We start from the raw sequence: 27995 nt of genomic DNA, 5'->3' as shown, positions 1-27995 counted from the left end.
CTCCGGTCTCTTCTCCTCCAGGTGAGACTCTTCTCCAGGTGAGGCTCATCTCTCCTCTGAAGTCTCATTCTCCGGTCTCTTCTCCTCCAGGTGAGACTCATCTCTCCTCTGAAGTCTCATTCTCCGGTCTCTTCTCCTCCAGGTGAGACTCTTCTCCAGGTGAGGCTCATCTCTCCTCTGAAGTCTCATTCTCCGGTCTCTTCTCCTCCAGGTGAGACTCATCTCTCCTCTGAAGTCTCTTCTTCTACAGGTGAGGCTCATCTCTCCTCTGAAGTCTCTTCTTTTACAGGTGAGGCTCATCTCTCCTCTGAAATCTCTTCTTTTACAGGTGAGGCTCATCTCTCCTCTGAAGTCTCTTCTTTTACAGGTGAGGCTCATCTCTCCTCTGAAGTCTCTTCTTTTACAGGTGAGGCTCATCTCTCCTCTGAAATCTCTTCTTTTACAGGTGAGGCTCATCTCTCCTCTGAAGTCTCTTCTTCTACAGGTGAGGCTCATCTCTCCTCTGAAGTCTCTTCTTTTACAGGTGAGGCTCATCTCTCCTCTGAAATCTCTTCTTTTACAGGTGAGGCTCATCTCTCCTCTGAAGTCTCTTCTTCTACAGGTGAGGCTCATCTCTCCTCTGAAGTCTCATTCTCCGGTCTCTTCTCCTCCAGGTGAGGCTCATCTCTCCTCTGAAGTCTCATTCTCCGGTCTCTTCTCCTTCAGGTGAGACTCATCTCTCCTCTGAAGTCTCATTCTCCGGTCTCTTCTCCTCCAGGTGAGGCTCATCTGTCCTCTAAAGTCTCATTCTCCGGTCTCTTCTCCTCCAGGTGAGGCTCATCTCTCCTCTGAAGTCTCATTCTCCGGTCTCTTCTCCTCCAGGTGAGGCTCATCTCTCCTCTGAAGTCTCATTCTCCGGTCTCTTCTCCTTCAGGTGAGGCTCATCTCTCCTCTGAAGTCTCATTCTCCGGTCTCTTCTCCTCCAGGTGAGACTCATCTCTCCTCTGAAGTCTCATTCTCCGGTCTCTTCTCCTCCAGGTGAGGCTCATCTGTCCTCTAAAGTCTCATTCTCCGGTCTCTTCTCCTCCAGGTGAGGCTCACCTGTCCTCTGAAGTCTCATTCTCCGGTCTCTTCTCCTCCAGGTGAGGCTCACCTGTCCTCTGAAGTCTCATTCTACGGTCTCTTCTCCTCCAGGTGAGGCTCACCTGTCCTCTGAAGTCTCATTCTCCGGTCTCTTCTCCAGGTGAGGCTCATCTCTCCTCTGAAGTCTCTTCTTCTACAGGTGAGGCTCATCTCTCCTCTGAAGTCTCATTCTCCGGTCTCTTCTCCTCCAGGTGAGACTCATCTCTCCTCTGAAGTCTCTTCTTCTACAGGTGAGGCTCATCTCTCCTCTGAAGTCTCTTCTTCTACAGGTGAGGCTCATCTCTCCTCTGAAATCTCTTCTTTTACAGGTGAGGCTCATCTCTCCTCTGAAGTCTCTTCTTCTACAGGTGAGGCTCATCTCTCCTCTGAAGTCTCTTCTTCTACAGGTGAGGCTCATCTCTCCTCTGAAGTCTCATTCTCCGGTCTCTTCTCCTCCAGGTGAGACTCATCTCTCCTCTGAAGTCTCATTCTCCGGTCTCTTCTCCTCCAGGTGAGACTCACCTGTCCTCTGAAGTCTCATTCTCCGGTCTCTTCTCCTCCAGGTGAGGCTCACCTGTCCTCTGAAGTCTCATTCTCCGGTCTCTTCTCCAGGTGAGGCTCATCTCTCCTCTGAAGTCTCATTCTCCAGTCTCTTCTCCTCCACGTGAGGCTCACCTGTCCTCTGAAGTCTCATTCTCCAGTCTCTTCTCCTCCAGGTGAGGCTCATCTCTCCTCTGCAGTCTCATTCTCCGGTCTCTTCCCCTCCAGGTGAGGCTCACCTGTCCTCTGAAGTCTCATTCTCCGGTCTCTTCTCCAGGTGAGGCTCATCTCTCCTCTGAAGTCTCATTCTCCAGTCTCTTCTCCTCCAGGTGAGGCTCATCTCTCCTCTGAAGTCTCATTCTCCGGTCTCTTCCCCTCCAGGTGAGGCTCACCTGTCCTCTGAAGTCTCATTCCCCCGGTCTCTTCTCCAGGTGAGACTCATCTCTCCTCTGAAGTCTCATTCTCTGGTCTCTTCTCCTCCAGGTGAGACTCATCTCTCCTCCGAAGTCTCATTCCCCCGGTCTCTTCTCCAGGTGAGACTCATCTCTCCTCTGAAGTCTCATTCTCCGGTCTCTTCCCCTCCAGGTGAGACTCATCTCTCCTCCGAAGTCTCATTCTCCGGTCCCTTCTCCAGGTGAGACTCATCTCTCCTCTAAAGTCTCATTCTCCAGTCTCTTCTCCTCCAGGTGAGGCTCACCTGTCCTCTGAAGTCTCATTCTCTGGTCTCTTCTCCTCCAGGTGATTCTCATCTCTCCTCTGAAGTCTCATTCTCCGGTCTCTTCTCCTCCACGTGAGGCTCACCTGTCCTCTGAAGTCTCATTCTCCGGTCTCTTCTCCTCCAGGTGAGACTCATCTGTCTTCTGAAGTCTCATTCTCTGGTCTCTTCTCCTCCAGGTGAGGCTCATCTCTCCTCTGAAGTCTCATTCTCCGGTCCCTTCTCCAGGTGAGACTCATCTCTCCTCTAAAGTCTCATTCTCCAGTCTCTTCTCCTCCAGGTGAGGCTCACCTGTCCTCTGAAGTCTCATTCTCTGGTCTCTTCTCCTCCAGGTGATTCTCATCTCTCCTCTGAAGTCTCATTCTCCAGTCTCTTCTCCTCCAGGTGAGGCTCACCTGTCTTCTGAAGTCTCATTCTCTTGTCTCTTCTCCTCCAGGTGAGGCTTACCTGTCCTCTGAAGTATCTTCTACTCCAGGTGAGGCTCATCTCTCCTCTGAAGTCTCCTTTTCCTCCCTGTTCTCCAGGTGAGGCTTACCTGTCCTCTGAAGTCTCTTCTCCTCCAGGTGAGACTCATCTGTCCTCTGAAGTCTCATTCTCTTGTCTCTTCTCCTCCAGGTGAGGCTTACCTGTCCTCTGAAGTATCTTCTCCTCCAGGTGAGGCTCATCTCTCCTCTGAAGTCTCCTTTTCCTCCCTGTTCTCCAGGTGAGGCTTACCTGTCCTCTGAAGTCTCTTCTCCTCCAGGTGAGACTCATCTGTCCTCTGAAGTCTCATTCTCTGGTCTCTTCTCCTCCAGGTGAGGCTTACCTGTCCTCTGAAGTATCTTCTCCTCCAGGTGAGGCTCATCTCTCCTCTGAAGTCTCATTCTCCGGTCTCTTCTCCTCCAGGTGAGGCTCATCTGTCCTCTGAAGTCTCATTCTCCGGTCTCTTCTCCTCCAGGTAAGGCTCATCTCTCCTCTGAAGTCTCATTCTCTGATCTCTTCAATGTCTTTCTATGTCTTCTGTATCTCTCTATCGGTCTCTATGTCTTCTGTGTCTCACTACCGCGTTTCCCCGAAAATAAGCCGTAGCAGGATTTCCAAGCATTTCCGAAATATAAGCCATCCCCCCAAAAATAAGACGTAGTGATGGGCGTGACTATGCGTAGCGGATCGGTAAACAAGACGTGATAGGCGTATGTACCGTAGTGTACTGGTGCGGAGCTGTAAAGAAGTCATGCAGTCCTTCTTATCTGCTCCATCGTGACAGCGGCTGCGGTATCTCTAGGTGACCGGAGAGGTGTCGGCAGCCCCATCAATAAGGTCGGCTCCCCCTGTCAGGCCCCGCTGAAAGTGAAAGTGAAAAGTGAGGAGCAGGACACTCTGTCTTCAGGGGAAGAAGTAAAGCTGCTCCACAGAACTGACCAGCAACAGTCTCTCACCCCCCACACACACCAGGGGAGAGGGGGAAAAGCTGAAGCAACAGTCTCTCACCCCCCACACACACCAGGGGAGAGGGGAAAAGCTGAAGCAAACAGTCTCTCACCCCCCACACACACCAGGGGAGAGGGGGAAAAGCTGAAGCAAACAGTCTCTCACCCCCCACACAAACACCAGGGGAGAGGGGGAAAAGCTGAAGCAAACAGTCTCTCACCCCCCACACAAACACCAGGGGAGAGGGGGAAAAGCTGAAGCAAACAGTCTCTCACCCCCCCCACACACACCAGGGGAGAGGGGGAAAAGCTGAAGCAAACAGTCTCTCACCCCCCACACACACCAGGGGAGAGGGGAAAAGCTGAAGCAAACAGTCTCTCACCCCCCACACACACCAGGGGAGAGGGGGAAAAGCTGAAGCAAACAGTCTCTCACCCCCCACACAAACACCAGGGGAGAGGGGGAAAAGCTGAAGCAAACAGTCTCTCACCCCCCACACACACCAGGGGAGAGGGGGAAAAGCTTCAGCAAACAGTCTCTCACCCCACACACACACCAGGGGAGAGGGGGAAAAGCTGAAGCAAACAGTCTCTCACCCCCCACACACACCAGGGGAGAGGGGGAAAAGCTTCAGCAAACAGTCTCTCACCCCCCACACACACCAGGGGAGAGGGGAAAAGCTGAAGCAAACAGTCTCTCACCCCCCACACACACCAGGGGAGAGGGGGAAAAGCTTCAGCAAACAGTCTCTCACCCCCCACACACACCAGGGGAGAGGGGAAAAGCTGAAGCAAACAGTCTCTCACCCCCCACACACACCAGGGGAGAGGGGGAAAAGCTGAAGCAAACAGTCTCTCACCCCCCACACACACCAGGGGAGAGGGGGAAAAGCTTCAGCAAACAGTCTCTCACCCCACACACACACCAGGGGAGAGGGGGAAAAGCTGAAGCAAACAGTCTCTCACCCCCCACACACACCAGGGGAGAGGGGGAAAAGCTTCAGCAAACAGTCTCTCACCCCCCACACACACCAGGGGAGAGGGGAAAAGCTGAAGCAAACAGTCTCTCACCCCCCACACACACCAGGGGAGAGGGGGAAAAGCTTCAGCAAACAGTCTCTCACCCCCCACACACACCAGGGGAGAGGGGGAAAAGCTGAAGCAAACAGTCTCTCACCCCCCACACACACACCAGGGGAGAGGGGGAAAAGCTTCAGCAAACAGTCTCTCACCCCCCACACACACCAGGGGAGAGGGGAAAAGCTGAAGCAAACAGTCTCTCACCCCCCACACACACCAGGGGAGAGGGGAAAAGCTGAAGCAAACAGTCTCTCACCCCACACACACACCAGGGGAGAGGGGGAAAAGCTGAAGCAAACAGTCTCTCACCCCCCACACACACCAGGGGAGAGGGGAAAAGCTGAAGCAAACAGTCTCTCACCCCCCACACACACCAGGGGAGAGGGGGAAAAGCTTCAGCAAACAGTCTCTCACCCCCCACAAACACCAGGGGAGAGGGGAAAAGCTGAAGCAAACAGTCTCTCACCCCCCACACACACCAGGGGAGAGGGGGAAAAGCTTCAGCAAACAGTCTCTCACCCCCCACACACACCAGGGGAGAGGGGGAAAAGCTGAAGCAAACAGTCTCTCACCCCCCACACACACACCAGGGGAGAGGGGGAAAAGCTGAAGCAAACAGTCTCTCACCCCCCACACACACCAGGGGAGAGGGGAAAAGCTGAAGCAAACAGTCTCTCACCCCCCACACACACCAGGGGAGAGGGGAAAAGCTGAAGCAAACAGTCTCTCACCCCCCACACACACCAGGGGAGAGGGGGAAAAGCTTCAGCAAACAGTCTCTCACCCCCCACACACACCAGGGGAGAGGGGAAAAGCTGAAGCAAACAGTCTCTCACCCCCCACACACACCAGGGGAGAGGGGGAAAAGCTTCAGCAAACAGTCTGCTACTGAGCCCAAAGAGATCACCCTAGAAGACGACTTCACTGTATTTGAATAAATGTAGATTGTTGTACCATACCCGCCGGTAATAAAAATAAGACATCCCCTGAAAATAAGCCATAGTGTGTTTTCTTGAGGAAAAATAAATATAAGACAGTGTCTTATTTTCGGGGAAACACGGTGGGACAGATTCAGAAAGAGATACGACGGCGTATCTCTGAGTCCGGCCGTCGTATCTATGCGCCTGATCCATAGAATCAGTTACGCATAGATCTCCCAAAGATCCGACCGGCGTAAGTGTCTTACACCGTCGTATCTTAGGCTGCAATTTCACGCTGGCCGCCAGGTGGCGCTTCCGTTTGTTTACGCAAGGAATATGCAAATTACTATTTACGTCGATTCAGAAACGAACGACCGCCCGGCGCTTTTTTTTTTACGTCATTTGCGTTCGGCTTTTTCCGGCGTAAAGTTACCCCTGCTATATGAGGGGTATGTGCGGCGTATCCTATGTTAAGTATGGCCGTCGTTCCCGCGCCGAGTTTTGACATTTTTACGCCGTTTGCGTAAGTCTTTCGCGAATACGGCTGGACGTAATTTACGTTCACGTCGAAAGCAATGACGTTTTGCGGCGGATTTTCGAGCATGCGCACTGGGATGTTTTCACGAACGGCGCATGCGCCGTTCAAAAAAACCGTCAAATACGCGGGGTCAAGCCAAATTTAAATAAAACACGCCCCCAACATCCCAACATTTGAATTACGCGGGCTTACGCCGCAACACATACGTTACACCGCCGTAACTAAGGGCGCAAGTTCTTTCTGAATAAAGAACTTGCGCCCAAAGTTAGAGCGGCGTAACGTATCAGAGATACATTACGCCGGCCGGACAGATACGCCATTGTATCTGAATCCGGCTCGGTATTTCTTTCTATCGGTTTCTAGATCTCTCTTTGGTTCTCTGTGTCTCACTATGTCTCTCTCTATGTCTTTCTATGTGTCTCTATGTCTTTCTATGTCTCTCTATGGGTCTCTAGGTCTCTTTATGGGTCCCTATGACTTTTTATGTCTCTATATGGGTCTCTTTGTCTCTCTGTTTTTTTTATGGGTCTCTGTCTACTTATGGGATTCCATGCCTCGCTATGTCTCTCTATGGGTCTCTCTGTTTCTTTATGGGTCTCTATGTCTTTCTATGTCTCTTTATGGGTCTCTATATGGGTCTCTATGTCTCTCTATGGGTCTCTATGTCTTTCTATGTCTCTTTATGGGTCTCTATATGGGTCTCTATGTCTCTCTATGGGTCTCTATGTCTCTCTATGGGTCTCTATGTCTCTTTATGGGTCTCTATGTCTCTCTATGAATCTCTATGTCTCTTTATGGGTCTCTATGTCTCTCTATGGGTCTCTATGTCTCTCTATGGGTCTTGATATCTCTTTATTAGTCTCTATGTCTCTCTTTGTCTCTCTGTGGGTCTCTATGTCTCTCTATGGGTCTCTATGTCTCTTTATTGGTCTCTATGTCTCTCTATGGGTCTCTATGTCTCTCTATGTGTCTATATGTCTCTTTATGGGTCTCTATGTCTCTCTATGTCTTTTTATGGGTCTCTATGTCTCTTTATGATCTCTATGTCTCTCTATGGGTCTCTACGTCTCTCTATAGGTCTCTATGTCTCTTTATGGGTCTCTATATCTCTCTATGGGTCTCTCTATATCTCTCTATGGGTCTCTATATCTCTCTATGGGTTTCGATATCTCTCTATGTGTCTCTATATCTCTCTATGGGTTTCTGTATCTCTCTATGTGTCTCTATGTCTCTCTATGGGTCGCTATATCTCTCTATGGGTCTTTATATCTCTCTATGGGTTTCTGTATCTCTCTATGTCTCTCTATGTCTCTCTATGTCTCTCTATGGGTCACTATATCTCTCTATGGGTTTCTGTATCTCTCTATGTGTCTCTATATCTCTCTATGGGTCTCTATGTCTCTCTATGGGTCCAGTGGAAGGACAGTCTCAATCTCCTGGTATAACCTCTATTCTTATAGTTCTCCCACTGACACCGCCTTCTCCCATCATCACCACCATCACTGTCTTCTCCCACCGACACCGTCTTCTTCCACCGACACCGTCTTCTTCCACCGACACCGTCTTCTCCCACTGACACCATCCTCTTCTACCGACACCGTCTTCTCCCACCGACACCGTCTTCTCCCACCGACACCGTCTTCTCCCACCGACACCGTCTTCTCCCACCGACACCGTCTTCTTCCACCGACACTGTCTTCTCCCACCGACACCGTCTTTTTCCACCGACACCGTCTTCTTCCACCGACACGTGTTCTCCCACCGACACTGTCTTCTCCCGCCAATACTGTCTTCTCCCGCCGACACCGTCTTCTCCCACCGACACCGTCTTCTCCCACCGACACCGTCTTCTCCCACCGACACCGTCTTCTCCCACAGCACGTCTTCTCCCACCGACACCGTCTTCTCCCACCGACACCGTCTTCTCCCACCGACACTGTCTTCTCCCACCGACACCGTCCTCTCCCGCCGACACCGTCTTCTCCCGCCGACACCGTCTTCTCCCGCCGACACCGTCTTCTCCCACCGACACCGTCTTCTCCCACAGCATGTCTTCTCCCACCGACACCGTCTTCTCCCACCGACACGTCTTCTCCCACCGACATCGTCTTCTCCCACCGACACCGTCTTCTCCCACCGACACCGTCTTCTCCCACCGACACTGTCTTCTCCCACCGACACCGTCCTCTCCCGCCGACACCGTCTTCTCCCGCCGACACCGTCTTCTCCCGCCGACACCGTCTTCTCCCACCGACACCGTCTTCTCCCACAGCATGTCTTCTCCCACCGACACGTCTTCTCCCACCGACACGTCTTCTCCCACCGACATCGTCTTCTCCCACCCATACCGTCTTCTTCCACCGTCAACGTCTTCTCCCACCGACGCCATCTTCTCCCACCGATACCGTCTTCTCCCGCCGACACCGTCTTCTCCCGCCAATACTGTCTTCTCCCGCCGACACCGTCTTCTCCCACCGACACCGTCTTCTCCCACCGACACCGTCTTCTTCCACCGACACCGTCTTCTCCCACCGACACCGTCTTCTTCCACCGACACGTGTTCTCCCACCGACACTGTCTTCTCCCGCCAATACTGTCTTCTCCCGCCGACACCGTCTTCTTCCACCGACACCGTCTTCTCCCACCGACACGTCTTCTCCCACCGACACCGTCTTCTCCCACAGCACGTCTTCTCCCACCGACATCGTCTTCTCCCACCCATACCGTCTTCTTCCACCGACACCGTCTTCTCCCACCGACACCGTCTTCTCCCACCGACACCGTCTTCTTCCACCGACACTGTCTTCTCCCACCGACACCGTCTTCTCCCACCGACACCGTCTTTTTCCACCGACACCGTCTTCTTCCACCGACACGTGTTCTCCCACCGACACTGTCTTCTCCCGCCAATACTGTCTTCTCCCGCCGACACCGTCTTCTCCCACCGACACCGTCTTCTCCCACCGACACCGTCTTCTCCCACCGACACCGTCTTCTCCCACAGCACGTCTTCTCCCACCGACACCGCCTTCTCCCACCGACACCGTCTTCTCCCACCGACACTGTCTTCTCCCACCGACACCGTCCTCTCCCGCCGACACCGTCTTCTCCCGCCGACACCGTCTTCTCCCACCGACACGTCTTCTCCCACCGACACCGTCTTCTCCCACAGCATGTCTTCTCCCACCGACACGTCTTCTCCCACCGACACGTCTTCTCCCACCGACATCGTCTTCTCCCACCCATACCGTCTTCTTCCACCGTCAACGTCTTCTCCCACCGACGCCATCTTCTCCCACCGATACCGTCTTCTCCCGCCGACACCGTCTTCTCCCGCCAATACTGTCTTCTCCCGCCGACACCGTCTTCTCCCACCGACACCGTCTTCTCCCACCGACACCGTCTTCTTCCACCGACACCGTCTTCTCCCACCGACACCGTCTTCTTCCACCGACACGTGTTCTCCCACCGACACTGTCTTCTCCCGCCAATACTGTCTTCTCCCGCCGACACCGTCTTCTTCCACCGACACCGTCTTCTCCCACCGACACGTCTTCTCCCACCGACACCGTCTTCTCCCACAGCACGTCTTCTCCCACCGACATCGTCTTCTCCCACCCATACCGTCTTCTTCCACCGTCAACGTCTTCTCCCACCGACGCCATCTTCTCCCACCGATACCGTCTTCTCCCGCCGACACCGTCTTCTCCCGCCAATACTGTCTTCTCCCGCCGACACCGTCTTCTCCCGCCGACACCGTCTTCTCCCACTGACACCGTCCTCTTCTATCGACACCGTCTTCTCCCACCGACACCGTCTTCTCCCACTGACACCGTCTTCTCCCACTGACACCGTCCTCTTCTACCGACACCGTCTTCTCCCACCGACACCATCTTCTCCCACCGATACCATCTTCTCCCACCGACACCGTCTTCTCCCACCGACACGTCTTCTCCCACCGACACCGTCTTCTCCCGCCGACACCGTCTTCTCCCACCGACACCATCTTCTCCCACCGATACCATCTTCTCCCACCGACACCGTCTTCTCCCACCGACACGTCTTCTCCCACCGACACCGTCTTCTCCCGCCGACACCGTCTTCTCCCACCGACACCGCCTTCTCCCACCATCACCACCATCACGGTGTCGGTAGAAGAGGACGGTGTCAGTGGGAGAAGACGTGCTGTGGGAGAAGACGGTGTCGGTGGGAGAAGACGTGTCGGTGGGAGAAGACGGTGTCGGTGGGAGAAGACGGTGTCGGTGGGAGAAGACAGTGTCGGCGGGAGAAGACAGTATTGGCGGGAGAAGACGGTGTCGGCGGGAGAAGACGGTGTCGGTGGGAGAAGACAGTGATGGTGGAAGACGTCTTCTCCCATTGCTCATTTAATGATGTGCAGTCCATTCTGGTTTCTGTTATGATATTTTTCTAGTGTTATATTTTTGTCCTCTCAGAGATCGGAGTTTCCAATGATTAATAATGAGAATGTTTTCTGATAATAATCTCTGGAATGTCTGACAAGGACGCTTCTCTTTCCTGCACAGAGATGAGAATAAAGAACTTTCTGGCTGCAATATTCTGCCTGCTGATTGGATGGGAACATGTGGAGGTAATACGAGGACCGACACAACTTTCCAGGGAGGCTGAAATATGAAATAAAATCCCATTTATTGTAAAATTATTTTGTCTGGCCCACATCCACCCTCTCTTACCCCATATCCCCCTCTCTTGCCACCCCCAATATCCCCCTCTCCAGTCCTGCTTCCCATGTCCCCCTCTCCTGCCCCACTCCCCATGTCCCCCCTCTAATGCCCTGCTCCCCAGATCCCCCCTTCCTGCCCAGCTCAACAGGTCCCTACTCTCCTGCCTCGCTCCCCAGTTCCCCACTCTTCTGCCCCGCTCCCCACTCTCCTGCCTCTCTCCCCATGCCCCCCTCTAATTCCCCGCTCCCCAGGTCCCCCCTCTCCTGCCAGCTCCACAGGTCCCTACTCTCCTGCCTCACTCCCAAGGTCCCCCCTCTTCTGCCCCGCTCCCACCACTCATACCTCTCTCCCCATGTTCCCCCTCTAATGCCCTGCTCCCCAGGTCCCCCCTCTCCTGCCCAGCTCCCCAGGTCCCTACTCTCCTGCCTCACTCCCCAGGTCCCCCCTCTTCTGCCCCGCTCCCCACTGTCCTGCCTCTTTCCCCATGACCCCACTCTCCTGCCTCACTCCCCAGGTCCCCCTTCCCCTGTTCCACTTCTCAGGTTCCCCTTCTTCTGCTCCACTCTCCAGTCCCCCCCCCCTCACCCTCACGACTCCCTAAGCCTCCCCTCTCTTGCTCTGCTTTACAAGTTCCATTTCTCCTACCCCAATCTCCAGGTCTTCCCTCCTCTGCCCCAACCCTAAGGTCCTCCAGGTAGCTTGTAGGTATGTGGAGTATATATCCTACCTATAGGACCTATGGGGAGGCTGGAGATCACTGTAGTATTACCCATCCAATAAAAATCAAAGCTTTAAGTTCGGCCCATAACTTATATCTCCTCAGGCGCTCGGCGACACCTACGAGTTGAAGTTCAAACCCAACGTATTCGATGACCAATACATTGGGTGTGTGGACAAACTCAACGATGACGTCATGCCCAGGATCTTGCGGCAGGAGAAGGTCAACCAGGAATTTGACGAAGCTTGGAAGAGGGCAACTAAAGCTTGGAAAAAGATGGTGTCCAAGGCCAAACTCCCAGATGAATTTGAGGACGAGCATGGGATCGCTCTACTGGTGTTCACCGACCAGTTCCCTGAGAAGAACCCCATATACCAGCAAATTAACGCCAACCTCACCATCGCTGGAGCCTCTCTCAAGGACTACATGGACAACTTTCACTTTAAAGCTCTTCACTTCTACCTGACCAGAGCCCTGCAGATCCTCAAACCGGACTGCAGAAAACCGTATTCCACGTTCCGGGGGAGCTGGGACACCTTCGAGGCCTCTCCGCTCTTCAAGTTTGGGAGATTCACCTCCACTTCCCTCAACAGCACCAAGGCTAAATCCTTCGGAGTGATGTCCTTCTTCCAGATCACCACCTGCTTTGGTGCCGAAATTGGACAATTCTCGTTTTACCCCGGGGAAGACGAAGTGCTGATCCCACCTACTGAGAAATTCACCTACGTCATGAAGAATGACTCCACCTATGTTCTGGAGAGCACCGGCCAGCTTTGCAGCTACTTCAACTGCGCCATCATGGGAGGTAAGAACTTGGCTCTTATCGCATGATCGCCAGATATTCAGGATGAAATCCGAGGACACCCTACTGAAATTTTTATTTTGTTTGTTTCGATGATTTATTTAATATTGAACGATTATTAATTTAACGGTTCGTTTATTATTGCAATTATTAATATTTGTATCCAATTTATTACTTATTTGTTGATAGAATTTTATAAGGAATACATTATAGATGGGGAGGAGTTTTTTGTTATGGGTCCAGTCATGTGATCCCGCACATCTGGAAATTTCCCTGCAAGCCCCGGTGACAGCCAATCACAGCGGTCACATGATCAGCTATTACAGCACCTCAACACATTTCCCTTCTCCAATACCGGCCCAACCTGCTGACCCCCCCCTCCCCCCACCACAGGAGCCTCTGGGAAGTCCCGGATAGTTCTGGGTGGTTTATGGTCTTCTAGACGGATGGAACTTCTGATACTTTGTCATTTATAGACGATCCATAAAGATTGGAGATCTGATACTTTGAACTTTACGGGGAACATCAATAAAGATAGGATAGCTCTGATTGGACGGAACATTTTCCTGGTTTCCTTGTTCCCGGTTGAGTCAGCCGATATCACGGGATTGCCAATTGACGGGTTTAGTGAAAATAAATGAAGGCGTCCGTCCTCTGAGGGTGAAAGCCTCGTACACACGCACGCCTTTCTCCGCAAGAACCAGCAAAGAAAACTGCTGGCAGAGCTTTCTTGCCGAATACACCGAGCGTGTGTACGAGGCTTTGAGGTTTCTCGCCAAGAAAACTGCCCAGAATCTCGATGCGAATAATAGAGAACCTGCCCTCTATCTTCCTTGTTGTGATTCTTGGCCGTGTTTTCCTAACGAGAAACCCGAGCGTCTGCATACTTACCTGTCACCGTGGAAACCCGCGCATGATCGAAATGACGGTAGCTTCCAAGGGCAGTGTAGGGTGCAGCAAGATGGCGGCGACGGCATTGAATGTGACGAGCGCATGCTCGTCGTACGCGATGACGTCACTGCGTTCTTGCCGTTCAAAAGAACGGCGGTTCTTCTGAATAATGTGTGTGTAGACTCAGGCGGCAAGAGATTCTGGCCCATGTGTATAGGGCTTGAGATGATGACGGGTGAGGGTGATCTGATGAGGGTGATAATCCCGGTACTTCATGTCTATCTGTCTTCACAGGGGAGAAGAAGACGGAAGCGATCTGTCACTCAGGTAAGGAGACAACGCTCATCCCTCCTACAGGACATACACCCCACCAATGGCTGGAGACCCCCGACAATGACATCACATGACAATGACATCACACGACACTACATCACATGACAATGACATCACACGACACTACATCACATGACACTACATCACACGACAATGACATCACACGACAATGACATCACATGACAATGACATCACATGACAATGACATCACACGACAATGACATCACACGACAATGACATCACACGACAATGACATCACACGACAATGACATCACATGACACTACATGTCATAATGAATGAGCAAAGCTCTCTTCTCCTCTCCTCCTCTATTCTATACTCCACATGACAAATACTCTTCAACCCTCTTATCATTACTGCTATTGTGTGCCTGAGAGAATATTCATGGGATCTGTGTATTCTCTTCTCCCCTCCCCCTCCTCCCATCTCCCCTCCTCTCTCTCCTCTTCCCTTCTTTACCTGTCCCATCCTCTCCCTTCCCTCTCCTTTCTTCTACTACCCTCCCTTCTCCTTTCTTCCCTCTCCTTTCTTCTACTACCCTCCCTTCTCCTTTCTTCCCTCTCCTTTCTTCTACTACCCTCCCTTCTCCTTTCTTGTCTCATCTCTTCTTCTCGCCTCTTTCTTTCCTCCCCTACCTTCTCTTCTCTTGTCCCCTCCCCTCTGTTCTCTTCCTCCCCTCTCCTTTCTTTCCTCCCCTCCCTTCTCTCCTCTCCTCTCTTCTCCCCTCTCCTCTTTCTTTCCTCCCCTCCCTTCTCTCCTCTCCCCTTCTCTCTCCTCTTTCTTCCCCGCCCTCCCTTCTCTTCTCTCCCCTCTCCTCTTTCCTCCCCTCCCTTCTTTCCTCTCCTCTCCCCTTCCCTCTCCTCTTTCTTTCCTCCCCTTCCTTCTCTTCTTTCCTCCCCTCCCTTCTCTCCTCTCCTCTCCCCTTCCCTCTCCTCTTTCTTTCCTCCCCTCTCCCCTTCCCTCTCCTCTGTCTTTCCTCCCCTCCCTTCTCTCCTCTCTTCTCCCCTTCTCTCTCCTCTTTCTTTCCTCCCCTCCCTTCTATCCTCTCCCCTTCTCTCTCCTCTTTCTTTCCTCCCCTCCCTTCTCTCCTCTCCTCTTCTCTCCCATTCTCTCTCCTCTTTCTTTCCTCCCCTCCCTTCTCTTCTCTCCTCTTCTCTCCCATTCTCTCTCCTCTTTCTTTCCTCCCCTCCCTTCTCTCCTCTCCCATTCTCTCTCCTCTTTCTTTTCTGCCCTCCCTTCTCTTCTCTCCTCTTCTCTCCCATTCTCTCTCCTCTTTCTTTCCTCCCCTCCCTTCTCTCCTCTCCCATTCTCTCTCCTCTTTCTTTCCTCCCCTCCCTTCTCTCCTCTCCCATTCTCTCTCCTCTTTCTTTCCTCCCCTCCCTTCTCTCCTCTCCCCTTCTCTCTCCTCTTTCTTCCCTGCCCTCCCTTCTCTCCTCTCCCCTCTCCTCTTTCCTCCCCTCCCTTCTTTCCTCTCCTCTCCCCTTCCCTCTCCTCTTTCTTTCCTCCCCTCTCCCCTCCCCTCTCCTCTGTCTTTCCTCCCCTCCCTTCTCTCCTCTCTTCTCCCCTTCTCTCTCCTCTTTCTTTCCTCCCCTCCCTTCTATTATCTCCTCTCCCCTTCTCTCTCCTCTTTCTTTCCTCCCCTCCCTTCTCTTCTCTCCTCTTCTCTCCCATTCTCTCTCCTCTTTCTTTCCTCCCCTCCCTTCTCTCCTCTCCCATTCTCTCTCCTCTTTCTTTCCTCCCCTCCCTTCTCTTCTCTCCTCTTCTCTCCCATTCTCTCTCCTCTTTCTTTCCTCCCCTCCCTTCTCTCCTCTCCCATTCTCTCTCCTCTTTCTTTCCTCCCCTCCCTTCTCTCCTCTCCCATTCTCTCTCCTCTTTCTTTCCTCCCCTCCCTTCTCTTCTCTCCTCTCCCCTTCTCTCTCCTCTTTCTTTTCTGCCCTCCCTTCTCTTCTCTCCTCTTCTCTCCCATTCTCTCTCCTCTTTCTTTCCTCCCCTCCCTTCTCTCCTCTCCCATTCTCTCTCCTCTTTCTTTCCTCCCCTCCCTTCTCTCCTCTCCCATTCTCTCTCCTCTTTCTTTCCTCCCCTCCCTTCTCTCCTCTCCCCTTCTCTCTCCTCTTTCTTCCCTGCCCTCCCTTCTCTCCTCTCCCCTCTCCTCTTTCCTCCCCTCCCTTCTTTCCTCTCCTCTCCCCTTCCCTCTCCTCTTTCTTTCCTCCCCTCTCCCCTCCCCTCTCCTCTGTCTTTCCTCCCCTCCCTTCTCTCCTCTCTTCTCCCCTTCTCTCTCCTCTTTCTTTCCTCCCCTCCCTTCTATTATCTCCTCTCCCCTTCTCTCTCCTCTTTCTTTCCTCCCCTCCCTTCTCTTCTCTCCTCTTCTCTCCCATTCTCTCTCCTCTTTCTTTCCTCCCCTCCCTTCTCTCCTCTCCCATTCTCTCTCCTCTTTCTTTCCTCCCCTCCCTTCTCTCCTCTCCCATTCTCTCTCCTCTTTCTTTCCTCCCCTCCCTTCTCTTCTCTCCTCTCCCCTTCTCTCTCCTCTTTCTTCTCCTCCCCTCCCTTCTCTTTCTTTCCTCCCCTCCCTTCTCTTTCTTTCCTCCCCTCCCTTCTCTCATCTCCTCTCCCCTGCCTGCCCTCTCTTCCTTCCTTTCCCTCTGGTCTCCTCGATCCTCTTTCTTTCCTCCCCTTCCCTCTCTTCTCACCTCTTCCTCCGCTCTCCTTTCTTCTTTCTCTCTTGGATGGAGTGTGTAAAGGTGGACCCCCCTTAGCTATATATTACTACCTGTGAGCCCCACCCCCCCCCCCCACCCGGAGTGACTCCCCCTCTCTCGGGTGACACCATGTGATGTTCTGTCTCCCATTGGGGACACTTCTACTGACAACTAACAGGGAGGACATTTTCCCTCACTTCCTGCTGTGTCTCTGGGACAGGAAGTGAAGGAAAATCTCCCCAACAAGACCTGGAGAGGAATAAAAAGGACTGACAGGGGGTCTTATCCCTCCCCCTCTCCCATCCAAATCCTAAATGAAGATTTTTGTTACCAATCCCTCATACAGGGAGACGACGCCCCCAACACACATCACAAATCTCTGACCAATCAGCAAACATTCGGAGGTCCATGTGTGAAATATTCACCATCATGTCTTCAGCATTCCCACAGACCCCCAACCATCAATCTGTAATATGATTGTCAGCGCCATCTAGTGCCCACAAGGTGGTATTAAAAAGAAAAGAAAAACACAGTGGGGTAGATTCAGATAGATTAGCGAATCTTTAGATCTGATTTACGATCCGCCGGCGCAAGTTTTTGAGGCTAGTGCTGTATTCAGAAAGCACTTACCTCAAAACTTGCGGTGGCGTATCGTAAATCCCCCGGCGGAATTGAAATTCCACGGCTAGGGGGCGTCTACAATTTAAATCAGGCACGTCCCCACGCAGATCCAACAGCGCATACGCCGTCCGCGATTTTTCCCAGCGTGCATTGCTCCCAATGAAGTCGCTAGGACGTCATTGATTTCGGCGTGAGCGTAACTTGCGTCCGGCCGTATTCTGAATCGACTTACGCAAACGACGTAAAAATTCAAAACTCGGCGCGGGAACGACGGCCATACCTATCATAGGATACGCCGCATATAGCAGGGGTAACTATACGCCGGAAAAAGCCGAACGCAAACGACATAAAAAAAAGCGACGGGCGGGTGTTCGTTTCTGAATCGGCGGAAATCCTCATTTGCATATTTGTCGGGTAAAAAGAACGAAACGCCACCTAGCGGCCAGCGGGAGATTGCAGCCTAAGATCCGACGGTGTAAGTCACTTACACCTATCCGATCTTAGGGAGATCTATGCAGAACCTGATTCTATGAACCAGGCGCATAGATACGACGGCCGGACTCAGAGATACGACGGCGTATCAGGAGATACATCGTCGTATCTCTATCTGAATCCGGGCCACTGGATGGCGCTGAGAATCATCGGGAAAATCATATTACAGTCCGTTTTTTATGTGATTTGTCACCAATCTGTGTTCTGTGTTCTCAGACTCGTCCAAATTAAAGAAGATCGGGAACATAAAGAAGAACAAAGTCTCCTCCCCTCTGTCTGAGCTGGAGGAGCGAATCACAGCGCTGGAGAAGCTGGCCATCCGGAACCACGAGCAATATGACGAGGTCCGAGCCAACATCTCACATGCCCATGATGAGGTGAAGGCACAGGGCAGTCTAACAACGTATCACACCCTGGCCGTTAGAGCGTTGGCCACCGAACTGGAAGGTGATTTGTTTAGTGGAACTAAACCCTTCTCTTCTTTACAGCCAAGGACGCTCTCCTCTCCTTCCCTCCCTTATCCTTCCCTCCCTCCTTCCCTCCTCTCTCTTCTCCTCCCCTCTCCTCGTCTTCCCTCTCCTCTTCTTCCCTCTCTTATCCTTCCCTCCCTCCTTCCCTCCCCTCTCTTCTCCTCCCCTCTCCTCTTCTTCCCTTCCTTCTCCTCTCCTTCCCTCTCCTCTCCTTCCCTCCCCTCTCTTATCCTTCCCTCCCTCCTTCCCTCCTCTCTCTTCTCCTCCCCTCTCCTCGTCTTCCCTCTCCTCTTCTTCCCTTCCCTCTCCTCTTCTTCCCTCTCTTATCCTTCCCTCCCTCCTTCCCTCCCCTCTCTTCTCCTCCTCTCTCCTCGTCTTCCCTCTCCTCTCCTTCCCTCTCCTCTCCTTCCCTCCCCTCTCTTATCCTTCCCTCCCTCCTTCCCTCCTCTCTCTTCTCCTCCCCTCTCCTCGTCTTCCCTCTCCTCTTCTTCCCTTCCCTCTCCTCTTCTTCCCTCTCTTATCCTTCCCTCCCTCCTTCCCTCCTCTCTCTTCTCCTCCCCTCTCCTCTTCTTCCCTTCCCTCTCCTCTCCTTCCCTCCCCTCTCTTATCCTCCCCTCACCTCTTCTTCCCTTCCCTCTTCTTCCCTACCTCCCTTTTCCCTTTCCCCTCTCCTCTCTTTTGCTTCCCTCCCTCCTTCCCTCTCCTCCCATATTCCCTATCCCTCTCCCCTCTTCTCCCCCCCTCTCCTCTTCCCCCCCCTCTCCTCTTCTTCCCCCCCCTCTCCTCTTCTTCTCCCCCTCCTCTCCTTCCCTCTCCTCTCCTCTTCCCTCCCCCTCTCCTCTCTTCTCCTTCCCTCCCCTCTCCTCTTCTTCCCTCCCTCTTCCCTCTGCTCTACTTTCCTCCCTCCCTCTCCTCTCCTTCCCTCCCTTTTTCCTTTCCCCTCCCCTTCCCTCCTCTCCTCTCCCTCCTTCCCTTCCCTCTTCTCTCTTTTCCATCCCTCCTTCCCTCTCCTCTCCTCTCCTCCCCTAATCTCCTCTTTCCCCTTTCCTTTCCTTTCCTTTCCTTCCTTCCTCTTTAATTTCCTTCCTCTTTCCTTCTCTCCTTTCCTTTATCTTTTCTCTTTACTTTCCCTTTCCTTTGCTTTTTTTCCCCTCTTTGCTTTTATTTCCTTCTCACCTTTACTTTCCTTTCTTCCTCTTTTCTTTCTTTCACCCTGTTTGTTTTCCTTCCTCTTTTCTTTCATTTCCTTCTCTCCTTTCCTTTTCTCTTTATTTTATTTTTCTTTCCCTTTCTCTCCTTTCCTTTCCTTTGCTTCTTTCCTTACCTTCAAAAAATGCTAGAACGGGTTAAAATGGTCTTCGATGGTTTGAATGGTACAGTCCAGGCGATATAGCGCCCCCTATCCACCCTGTCCTCCTCTCACAGCCTTTGCCATGTTGTGTCCCCGTTAGGTGGAATGATTGTTACTTCCTGTCACAGTGACAACGCTGTCATCGGGACAGGAAGTGTGTGTGGAGAGGAATCTCCCTAATGGGGACACAAGCAGCCGTATAAACATTGCACCCCCTTTAGTACATTCTCGTTGGAGTTCCACTTTGGCGTTCAGATGACAATGAAGTCCTTTCTTCTCTGCAGAGGTGAAATCACAGATGGAATCCTCCCAGAACCAGCAAAGTCCGTACGCCGAGGTCTTCCATCACACCACCAATATCCTGAACCTGCTGCTGAAAGAGGAGCTGATAGACCGCAGAGCCCTCCGGGGGGAGGAGGAGAAACTGGACAGGATCCGCACCAAGCTGGACGGTGAGTCACCTACTGGACCGGTCTTTACACAGCTGTTTGAATAACCCCCCCGGACAGGTCACTATATACGGGGCCAGGGTCACCATGGATCTAGAGCCACCCCAAAAAAAAACCGGACAGGTCACTATATATGGGGACAGGGTCACCATGTGCAATGATGGGTGTGCGTGGCCTGATGGATCTGGAGTCACCCCAAACCTGCACCCCTAGAGGAAGAAGTATAAAGTAACACAAAGCCATTTTTTTTAATCTCATGTGACAGCGGCACATGTTGCAGTAGTTTTTTTTATCTTTAACAATTTGTTTTTCATTTTTTACAATTTTTTTTTACAATTTTTTATAATGCTTTCTTTTTTTTAAGGGGGGTGGACCGTGTCAGTCTGTTTTTTCTTTTATGTTTTTATTATTTTCTCTCTCCCTCCGTGTATTCTGACGTGTATCCTGCCATGTATTCCTCCGTGTATCCTGCCGTGTATCCCTCTGTGTATTCCTCCGTGTATCCTGCCATGTATCCTGCCGTGTATCCCTCTGTGTATTCCTCCGTGTATCCTGCCGTGTATCCTGCCATGTATCCCTCTGTGTATTCCTCCGTGTATCCTGCCGTGTATCCTGCCATGTATCCCTCTGTGTATTCCTCCGTGTATCCTGCCGTGTATCCCTCTGTGTATTCCTCCGTGTATCCTGCCGTGTATCCCTCTGTGTATTCCTCCGTGTATCCTGCCGTGTATCCCGCCGTATATCACGCCGTGTATCACGCCGTGTATTCCGCTGTGTATTCCTCCGTGTATCCTGCCGTGTATCCCTCTGTGTATTCCTCCATGTATCCTGCTGTGTATCCCGCCGTGTATCACGCCGTGTATTCCGCTGTGTATTCCTCCGTGTATCCTGCCGTGTATCCCTCTGTGTATTCCTCCGTGTATCCTGCCGTGTATCCCGCCGTGTATCACGCCGTGTATTCCGCTGTGTATTCCTCCGTGTATCCTGCCGTGTATCCCTCCGTGTATCCTGCCGTGTATCACACCGTGTATTCCTCCATGTATCCCGCTGTGTATTCCTCTGTGTATTCCTCCTTGTATCCCGCTGTGTATTCCTCCGTGTATCACGCCGTGTATTCCTCCCTGTATCCCGCTGTGTATTCCTCCGTGTATTCCTCCTTGTATCCCGCTGTGTATTCCTCCATGTATCACGCCGTGTATTCCTCCGTGTATCCCGCTGTGTATTCCTCCGTGTATCACGCCATGTATTCCTCCGTGTATCACGCCGTGTATTCCTCCGTGTATCACGCCATGTATTCCTCCGTGTATCCCGCCATGTATCCCTCTGTGTATCACGCCGTGTATTCCTCCGTGTATCCCGCCATGTATCCCTCTGTGTATCACGCCGTGTATTCCTCCATGTATCCCGCCATGTATCCCTCTGTGTATCACGCCGTGTATTCCTCCATGTATCCCGCCGTGTTTCTCTCTCTTTCCGTGCTCCTCCTCCACCCCCTGGAACTGTCAGGATGGAGAGCGGGGTAGGAGCCGGTAAATTCGGCTCCTTACTGCTCCGAATAGACAGAGTCAGTGATCACTGACTCTGTCTATTCACATAACTGAAACATTGTAAACTGTGATTACAATGTTTCAGTTTATGAATGAAGAGAAGACGCTGTCTTCACTCCATTCATTTTCAGCGCAGCTTCTGCTGCTGAGAAAGGGACTGGGGAACATGTGTCCTTAGTCCCTTTCTCTGTCTCAAAGGGGAGATGTCAGAGGTGTGTTAAGACGCCTGGTATCTCACCAAAGCCCCCCAACAGGGCTGAAAAAAAAGTAGAGCCTTGTTGATGGCGTAAAATGTTTCTGTGGCTGTTAGATGTAGTTGGATTGTTTTTTTGTTTTTTTTTTCCCTAATGTAGTTTTGAAGAGTTCCGAGTGGAGCTTCTTCTGAGATCTAGTCCAGTGAGTTGTCACCGGTTTTATCGTTTTTTTAGAGGGGGCATTTTTAGTAATTATGAATTTAATGGCATGGTGATCTGTCCATGGTTGCGGCTCAATCTCCAGAATGTGGATTTCCAAATCTTGTTTGGAAATGAGATCGAGCGTGTGACCTGAGGCATGAGTGGGCCCGTGTATTAGTTGCTGCAGGCCTAATCCTTCCAGATGGTCGATTCAGGCGACGGGGTCCAGTGAGGAGTTGGCCCAAAGGTTGAAATCCCAGAGCAGCAAGAGATGTTTGATGTTTAGGGTGTAGGTGGAGATGAACTCCGTCAATGACGTGAGAAGGTGCGTTTTTGGACCGGGTGGTCTATAACAGAGTAGAATATGGACAGTGTCCTGGGGATTTGTTTGTAGTTGCAGAGTGAGGGTTTCCATGAATGGAAGTGAGTTCTGAAGGTCTGGTTTGGTGATCGAGAGGTGAGTCTTGTGGATCACCGCCAGGCCTCCTCCTCTTTGCCCCACTCTGTTTTGCGTTTGAATGCGGTAATTTACTGGCACCAGTTCTCCTAGAATGGTGTTACAGTCGGCAGTTAACCAGCTTTCTGTGATAAAGGGGCAGTCTAGATCGTGTTGTAGGATGAAATCATTGATTTCTTGCCGGTGTCTTACTGCCGATCTTGTGTTAACCAAAGCGCACGATATGGGCTTTGGCTTGGGAAAATGGCTGTGCTTTTTGACTGTCGATCGTCGACTGTAGACGGGCCGGTAGTATTGAGGCGGATGGCTTTAGATCCCAAATGGTTTCTGCAGAGTATCTCAGATTAGCCATAGTCGCAGAAACATCAGGGGGGGGGGGGTGTTTAACCGGGGTTTTTTTCGATGATGATGGGAAGGAAGATTTCAAGTGGGTCGCCCAACTCGCTGAACCCTCCGTCCCTGTTTGATCCAGAGGAAGGCCAAAAAAAAACCTTGCCATGCTGTGCCAATATGCAGCGGCAGGGGAAAAAATTCCTTCCTGACCCCTCAGGGGCGATCGGGCGAGCCCTGGATCAAGTGCTAAAATGGTGGTGAAAATAACCGTTTTAGGGCAGAATGGGGCGGGGGGAGTATTTCCTCCTAAATTCACAGGTGGGAGCCAATTCCCAAGCTTTGAGTTCTGGAAGGGGAGTGGGTGTGAGTGCTGGAGAATCCCAGTTACCAGGGAGTTGGAAGAACCCTGCCTATCTGGGAGGGTGAGAGTGAGAGCAGATTCGTTGGAGAGCGTCCTGCTTCACTGGCTGAGTGAGTAGGGATGACACTGACAGTGTGCTGGCACCCTGGGTGTCCCAAGATGGCCACCACCTGAGATCAGGCCCAAGCCAGGGGTTGTATGTCTGGGGGGGGTCCGCACAGCCTGCGGAGGAGACTCAGGGGTATCTGGGGAGAGGCTGGTGATCCTTCTGGGGCCAAGGGATTTTGTGAAGTTTGAGAGGGGGGTTGCTTGGGTGTGTGTGTGTGCGGCACACCACTAGGCCGCGGACTTTGCTAAACGCGGCCGCCGCGAATCTACACGCAAGGTTGGGCTGGGGTTATGGAGGGTAATGGATGGCTGGAGCTGAGGCAGGGAGATGGTGGGCTGGCGGTGTGGGGGGTAAGGAAAGCCGTTTACCTACTGCGTTAGGCCGCCGCCGTGGCTTGTTCTGAAAAGGACGGCCGCAAACGGTCCCAGGAGAGGTGGAAATCGCCCTGGAATAGCCCTGAGAGTCAGGGGCTTACCTTAAAATGCTCCCGGGAAGTGAAAGCCTGCGTGGTAGAGAGGGGGGCCAAGGGGGAAGGGAGAAACGCTGGTCCTCTGGTCCTGTGGCAGGGGAGTTGGAAGAACCCTGCCTGTCTGGGAAACCCTTGGGAGTGAGTGAGAGCAGACTCGTTTTAGAGCGTCCTGCTTCACTGACTGACTGAGTAGGAATGAGCATCAGAGGTTACTGTGGGCAGGAGAATGAGGCACTGATATCTTGGAAAGTCTGGGGGCAGGAGGATGAGGCACTGATATCTGGGGGTGGGTGGATGAGGCACTGATATCTGGGGGTGGGTGGATGAGGCACTGATATCTGGGGGTATCTGGGTGTGGGTGGATGAGGCACTGATATCTGGGGGTGTCATGATGAGGCACTGATATCTGGGGGCAGGAGGATGAGGCACTGATATCTGGGGGTGTCTGGGGGTGGGATGATGGGGCACTGATATCTGGGGGCAGGAGGATGAGGCACTGATATCTGGGGGTAGGACGAGGTACTGATCTCTGGGGGTGTCTGGGGGCAGGAGGATGAGGCACTGATATCTGGGGGTGTCTGGGGGCAGGAGGATGAGGCACTGATATCTGGGCATGTCTGGTGGTGGGAGGATGAGGCACTGATATCTGGGGGTATCTGGGGGAGGGAGGACGAGGTACTGATATCTGGGGGTGTCTGGATGAGGCACTGATATCTGGGGGTGTCTGGGGGCAGGAGGACGAGGCACTCATATCTGGGGGTGTCTGGGGGCAGGAGGACGAGGCACTCATATCTGGGGGTGGGAGAATGAGGCACTGATATCTGGGGGTGTCTGGGGGCGGGAGAACAAGGTACTGATATGTGGGGGTGTCTGCGGCATGAATGGGCGTGGAATTGGGTTGTATTATATAGCGGTACTTAAAGTCCTTGATGGTCATTATTTGGGGGGGTCACATTTTTCCCTGACCACATTTGACGGATGATTTCTCCTCCTCAGAACTCCGGGACTTTGCCTGGAACACTAAGCTCCGCCTTTATGATGTGGAGAACGCTCTGGACACTGACAGGACGCGGGTGACCGATGTCCAGGATTCCATTTCCCACAATCTGGAGACAGTGAAGACTCTACGGGAACACATATCAGTTCTGCAAGGTAATCAGGATGAGGGTGTTGTAGGGCCCCCCCTCACCCAGCCTTTGGATAGATAAGCCGGTTCCTGAACTAACAAAGGGCCCCACATGACCCTAAACTAGCTCCCTAGGCTCCAAAGTATAACTCCTTACTGGTTCCACTCTTCAAGCCATAGTCCCAGATAGGAGGACCCAGTTCCTGTCTATATGGGGGCCCCATGATTCCAGGTGTGGTTATCAGGAAGTCTCCACCCATATCTGAGGCCAGTGCTACAAAAGTGTCCAGATATCAGAGATGAGGTAACTTTCCAGTCACCTAATGTCTCACCTATCTCGAAGGGGAGAATTATTTTTCGTCAAAGGTTTACAAAGATAGAGCAGTACTTCCTGGTAGAGTCCCTACCCCCCATACGGTGACCCCCCATGTACATTCCCAGAGAGGGGAGTCACCCCACACAACACAGACCTGCAGTGCATTGAGTTCCCAATGAGAAGTGCCAAGAATGGATGGCGAGTCGTCAATATACCCAGCTGGGGCTACACCGGTGTACCAAGGGTGTGTCCTGTTTGGCAAAGGATGGGATGTAACTGTGCTTCCTAAATTCTGGGAACCCACCGGATGACCACCCAGCAGGACAGGCAGCCCCTTGGATGAAGTAGGGATGATACTGCATGAGTGCCCGGCGCTGGCTCTTCCATTGCAGATAGGAAAGCCCGGCACTGGCTCTTCCCTTGTAGATTACGGATAGGAAAGCCCGGCACTGGCTCTTCCCTTGTAGTTTGGCGATAGTAAAGCCCAGCACTGGCTCTTCCCTCGTAGATTGCAGATAGCAAAGCCCATCACTGGCTCTTCCCTTGTAGATTGCAGATAGGAAAGCCCAGCACTGGCTCTTTCCTTGTAGATTGCCGATAGAAAAGTCCGGCACTGGCTCTTCCCTTGTAGATTGTGGATAGGAAGGCCTGGCACTGGCTCTTCCCTTGAAGGTTGCTGATAGTAAAGCCCGGCACTGGCTCTTCCCTTGAAGGTTGCTGATAGAAAAGCCCGGCACTGGCTCTTCCCTTGTAGATTGCAGATAGGAAAGCCCATCACTGGCTCTTCCCTTGTAGATTGCCGATAGGAAAGCCCAGCACTGGCTCTTCCCTTGTAGATTGCTGATAGGAAAGCCCAGCACTGGCTCTTCCCTTGTAGATTGCTGATAGGAAAGCCTGGCACTGGCTCTTCCCTTGTAGATTGCAGATAGGAAAGCCCATCACTGGCTCTTCCCTTGTAGATTGCCGATAGGAAAGCCCAGCACTGGCTCTTCCCTTGAAGATTGCCGATAGGAAAGCCCAGCACTGGCTCTTCCCTTGAAGGTTGCTGATAGGAAAGCCCGGCACTGGCTCTTCCCTTGTAGATTGCCGATAGGAAAGCCCAGCACTGGCTCTTCCCTTGTATATTGCTGATAGGAAAGCCTGGCACTGGCTCTTCCCTTGTAGATTGCGGATAGGAAAGCCCGGCACTGGCTCTTCCCTTGAAGGTTGCTGATAGGAAAGCCCGGCACTGGCTCTTCCCTTGTAGTTTACCAATAGGAAAGCCCGGCACTGGCTCTTCCCTTGAAGATTGCTGATAGGAAAGCCCGGCACTAGCTCTTCCCTTGAAGATTGCTGATAGGAAATCCCGGCACTGGCTCTTCCCTTGTAGATTGCGGATAGGAAAGCCCGGCACTGGCTCTTACCTTTCAGATTGCTGATAGGAAAGCCCGGCACTGGCTCTTACCTTTCAGATTGCTGATAGGAAAGCCTGGCACTGGCTTTTCCCTTGTAGATTGCGGATAGGAAAGCCTGGCACTGGCTCTTCCCTTGAAGATTGCGGATAGGAAAGCCCGGCACTAGCTCTACCCTTGTAGATTGCTGATAGGAAAGGCCGGCACTGGCTCTTACCCTGTGCATCTGATGGGAACGGGCCCTAAGACCTGGATGTCACAGTCTGTACAGGAGAGGAAGAAGGGGCGTGTCATTCAGCTGTGTGTGTAATCTGAGATCCTGCTTTTCAGGTTTGTAATCATAGCAGTAAAACAGCCATCTGACCCTCCGGGGGCCACACTTCCCATCAGATGACTGCAGAAGGGTGGAGATGAAGTGATCCTTTATATACACCCCATTAAAAGTGGTTCTAAAGCCTGGACATTCCCACCATTACGATAAAGATTGACCCCCCCCTTATACTTACCCGAGTCCTATCTCCATCCAGCACTAGGGAAATGGGAACCAAATATGTACGCGTCCCCCCAAAACTGAAACCCCTTCATCTATTTTTTTTTCTTTCTCAGCTTCCAGAGATGAGCTGCAGGCCACCATGAAGAACATCACCTGGGGATTGACCTTCGTCAGTACGATTGGAACTCTAATCTTGATAAAGCGGTTTTGGTCGGTGTTTCCACAGAAGACGCAAATGAAGACAACTGTGAATTCCAATGATGCTTCGGTGAATGATTTGTGAATCTGCATCTGGGGAAAGTTACCCCCCAAGAGACCTGTGCCCAGATAAGGAAAGGTCTTCTACCGTCTACAAAGATATGAGAATCTTCTTCTGGTGGATTTGGAATATTTTAGCACTTTTGCTTCATCTTTACAATATTTATACTCTTTCTTGATGCGGGTGGACAATTACCAGATTACCCTTTAAGTTCTTCTGTGGAGTTAAATAATCCTTTATTATTACTGCTACAGATCTGTTGCTGGTTGGGGGGTTGGCGTGTTCCTCCATAAACCTGCCTGGACCCGATTATCGGGAATGTCTGCTGCCAATGATCACCGAGTCTCCCGAACAAGAAGAGCCATTTATCTGAATTTGTGTTTACATGATCTGATTGGAGGAATGTTGTAGAGGGCGGTGGAACCAACATTCTGCTGTGATCCATGAACGTCAAAGAGGATGGACGAGCCGATATCTAGCCATGATCCATGAAGTTTATAGCAGGTGGTTGAGCTGATCTCTAGCCATGATCCATGAATGTCCAAGAGGGTGGTGGATCCAATATCAAGTCATGGTCCAGGAATAACAAAAAGGGTGGGAGAGTTGGTGTCCAGCCATGGTCCAAAAATATAATAGCAGGTGAATGAGCCAGCATCCAGTCATGGCCCATAAATGACAAAGAGGTATCAAGCCATGGTCCATGAATGTTATTGCAGGTGGTGGAGATGGTATCCAGCTATGGTCCATGAATATCAAAGCGGGTTGTAGAGACAGCATCCAGTCATGGCCCAAAAAATGTCAAAGAGGGTGAAGGAGTCCATGTCCAGAAGCAGGCCATGAATGTCCTAGAAGGTCGTAGAAATATCATCCAGTCATGGTCCGTGTGAAGGA

General features: G+C 52.0%; 1 protein-coding gene across 2 annotated transcripts; it reads left to right on the top strand.

Moving 5' to 3' along the window:
- On the top strand, positions 1–27995 carry LOC120928758 (ecto-ADP-ribosyltransferase 5-like). 2 transcript variants are annotated; one of them, XM_040339747.1, is made up of 8 exons: positions 1–21; positions 10848–10912; positions 11830–12529; positions 13712–13744; positions 17795–18025; positions 19684–19851; positions 24516–24671; positions 26959–27995. In XM_040339747.1, exons 2-8 carry the CDS (start codon positions 10850–10852, stop codon positions 27126–27128), a joined length of 1521 nt encoding a protein of 506 aa, XP_040195681.1. In that variant the 5' UTR covers positions 1–21; positions 10848–10849; the 3' UTR covers positions 27129–27995. The 2 variants fall into 2 exon arrangements, with proteins under 2 accessions (XP_040195681.1, XP_040195682.1); XM_040339748.1 differs by lacking the exon at positions 1–21 and adding an exon at positions 2968–3293 and having other exon boundaries at positions 26959–27994.

Source organism: Rana temporaria, chromosome 2 (assembly GCF_905171775.1).
Source record: "Rana temporaria chromosome 2, aRanTem1.1, whole genome shotgun sequence".
NCBI classification, from domain to species: domain Eukaryota; kingdom Metazoa; phylum Chordata; class Amphibia; order Anura; family Ranidae; genus Rana; species Rana temporaria.
The sequence above is the reverse complement of the archived record's forward strand: the minus strand, read 5'-3'. Positions and strand labels throughout refer to the sequence as shown.

Excerpts from the sequence above, each read along its gene's own strand:
- LOC120928758 (XM_040339747.1), top strand. The coding sequence starts at position 10,850 with ATGAGAATAAAGAACTTTCTGGCTGCAATATTCTGCCTGCTGATTGGA. Across the intron at positions 12,530-13,711 it reads CAACTGCGCCATCATGGGAG|GGGAGAAGAAGACGGAAGCG; the intron begins GTAAGAACTTGG and ends CTGTCTTCACAG. Across the intron at positions 19,852-24,515 it reads GATCCGCACCAAGCTGGACG|AACTCCGGGACTTTGCCTGG; the intron begins GTGAGTCACCTA and ends TCTCCTCCTCAG.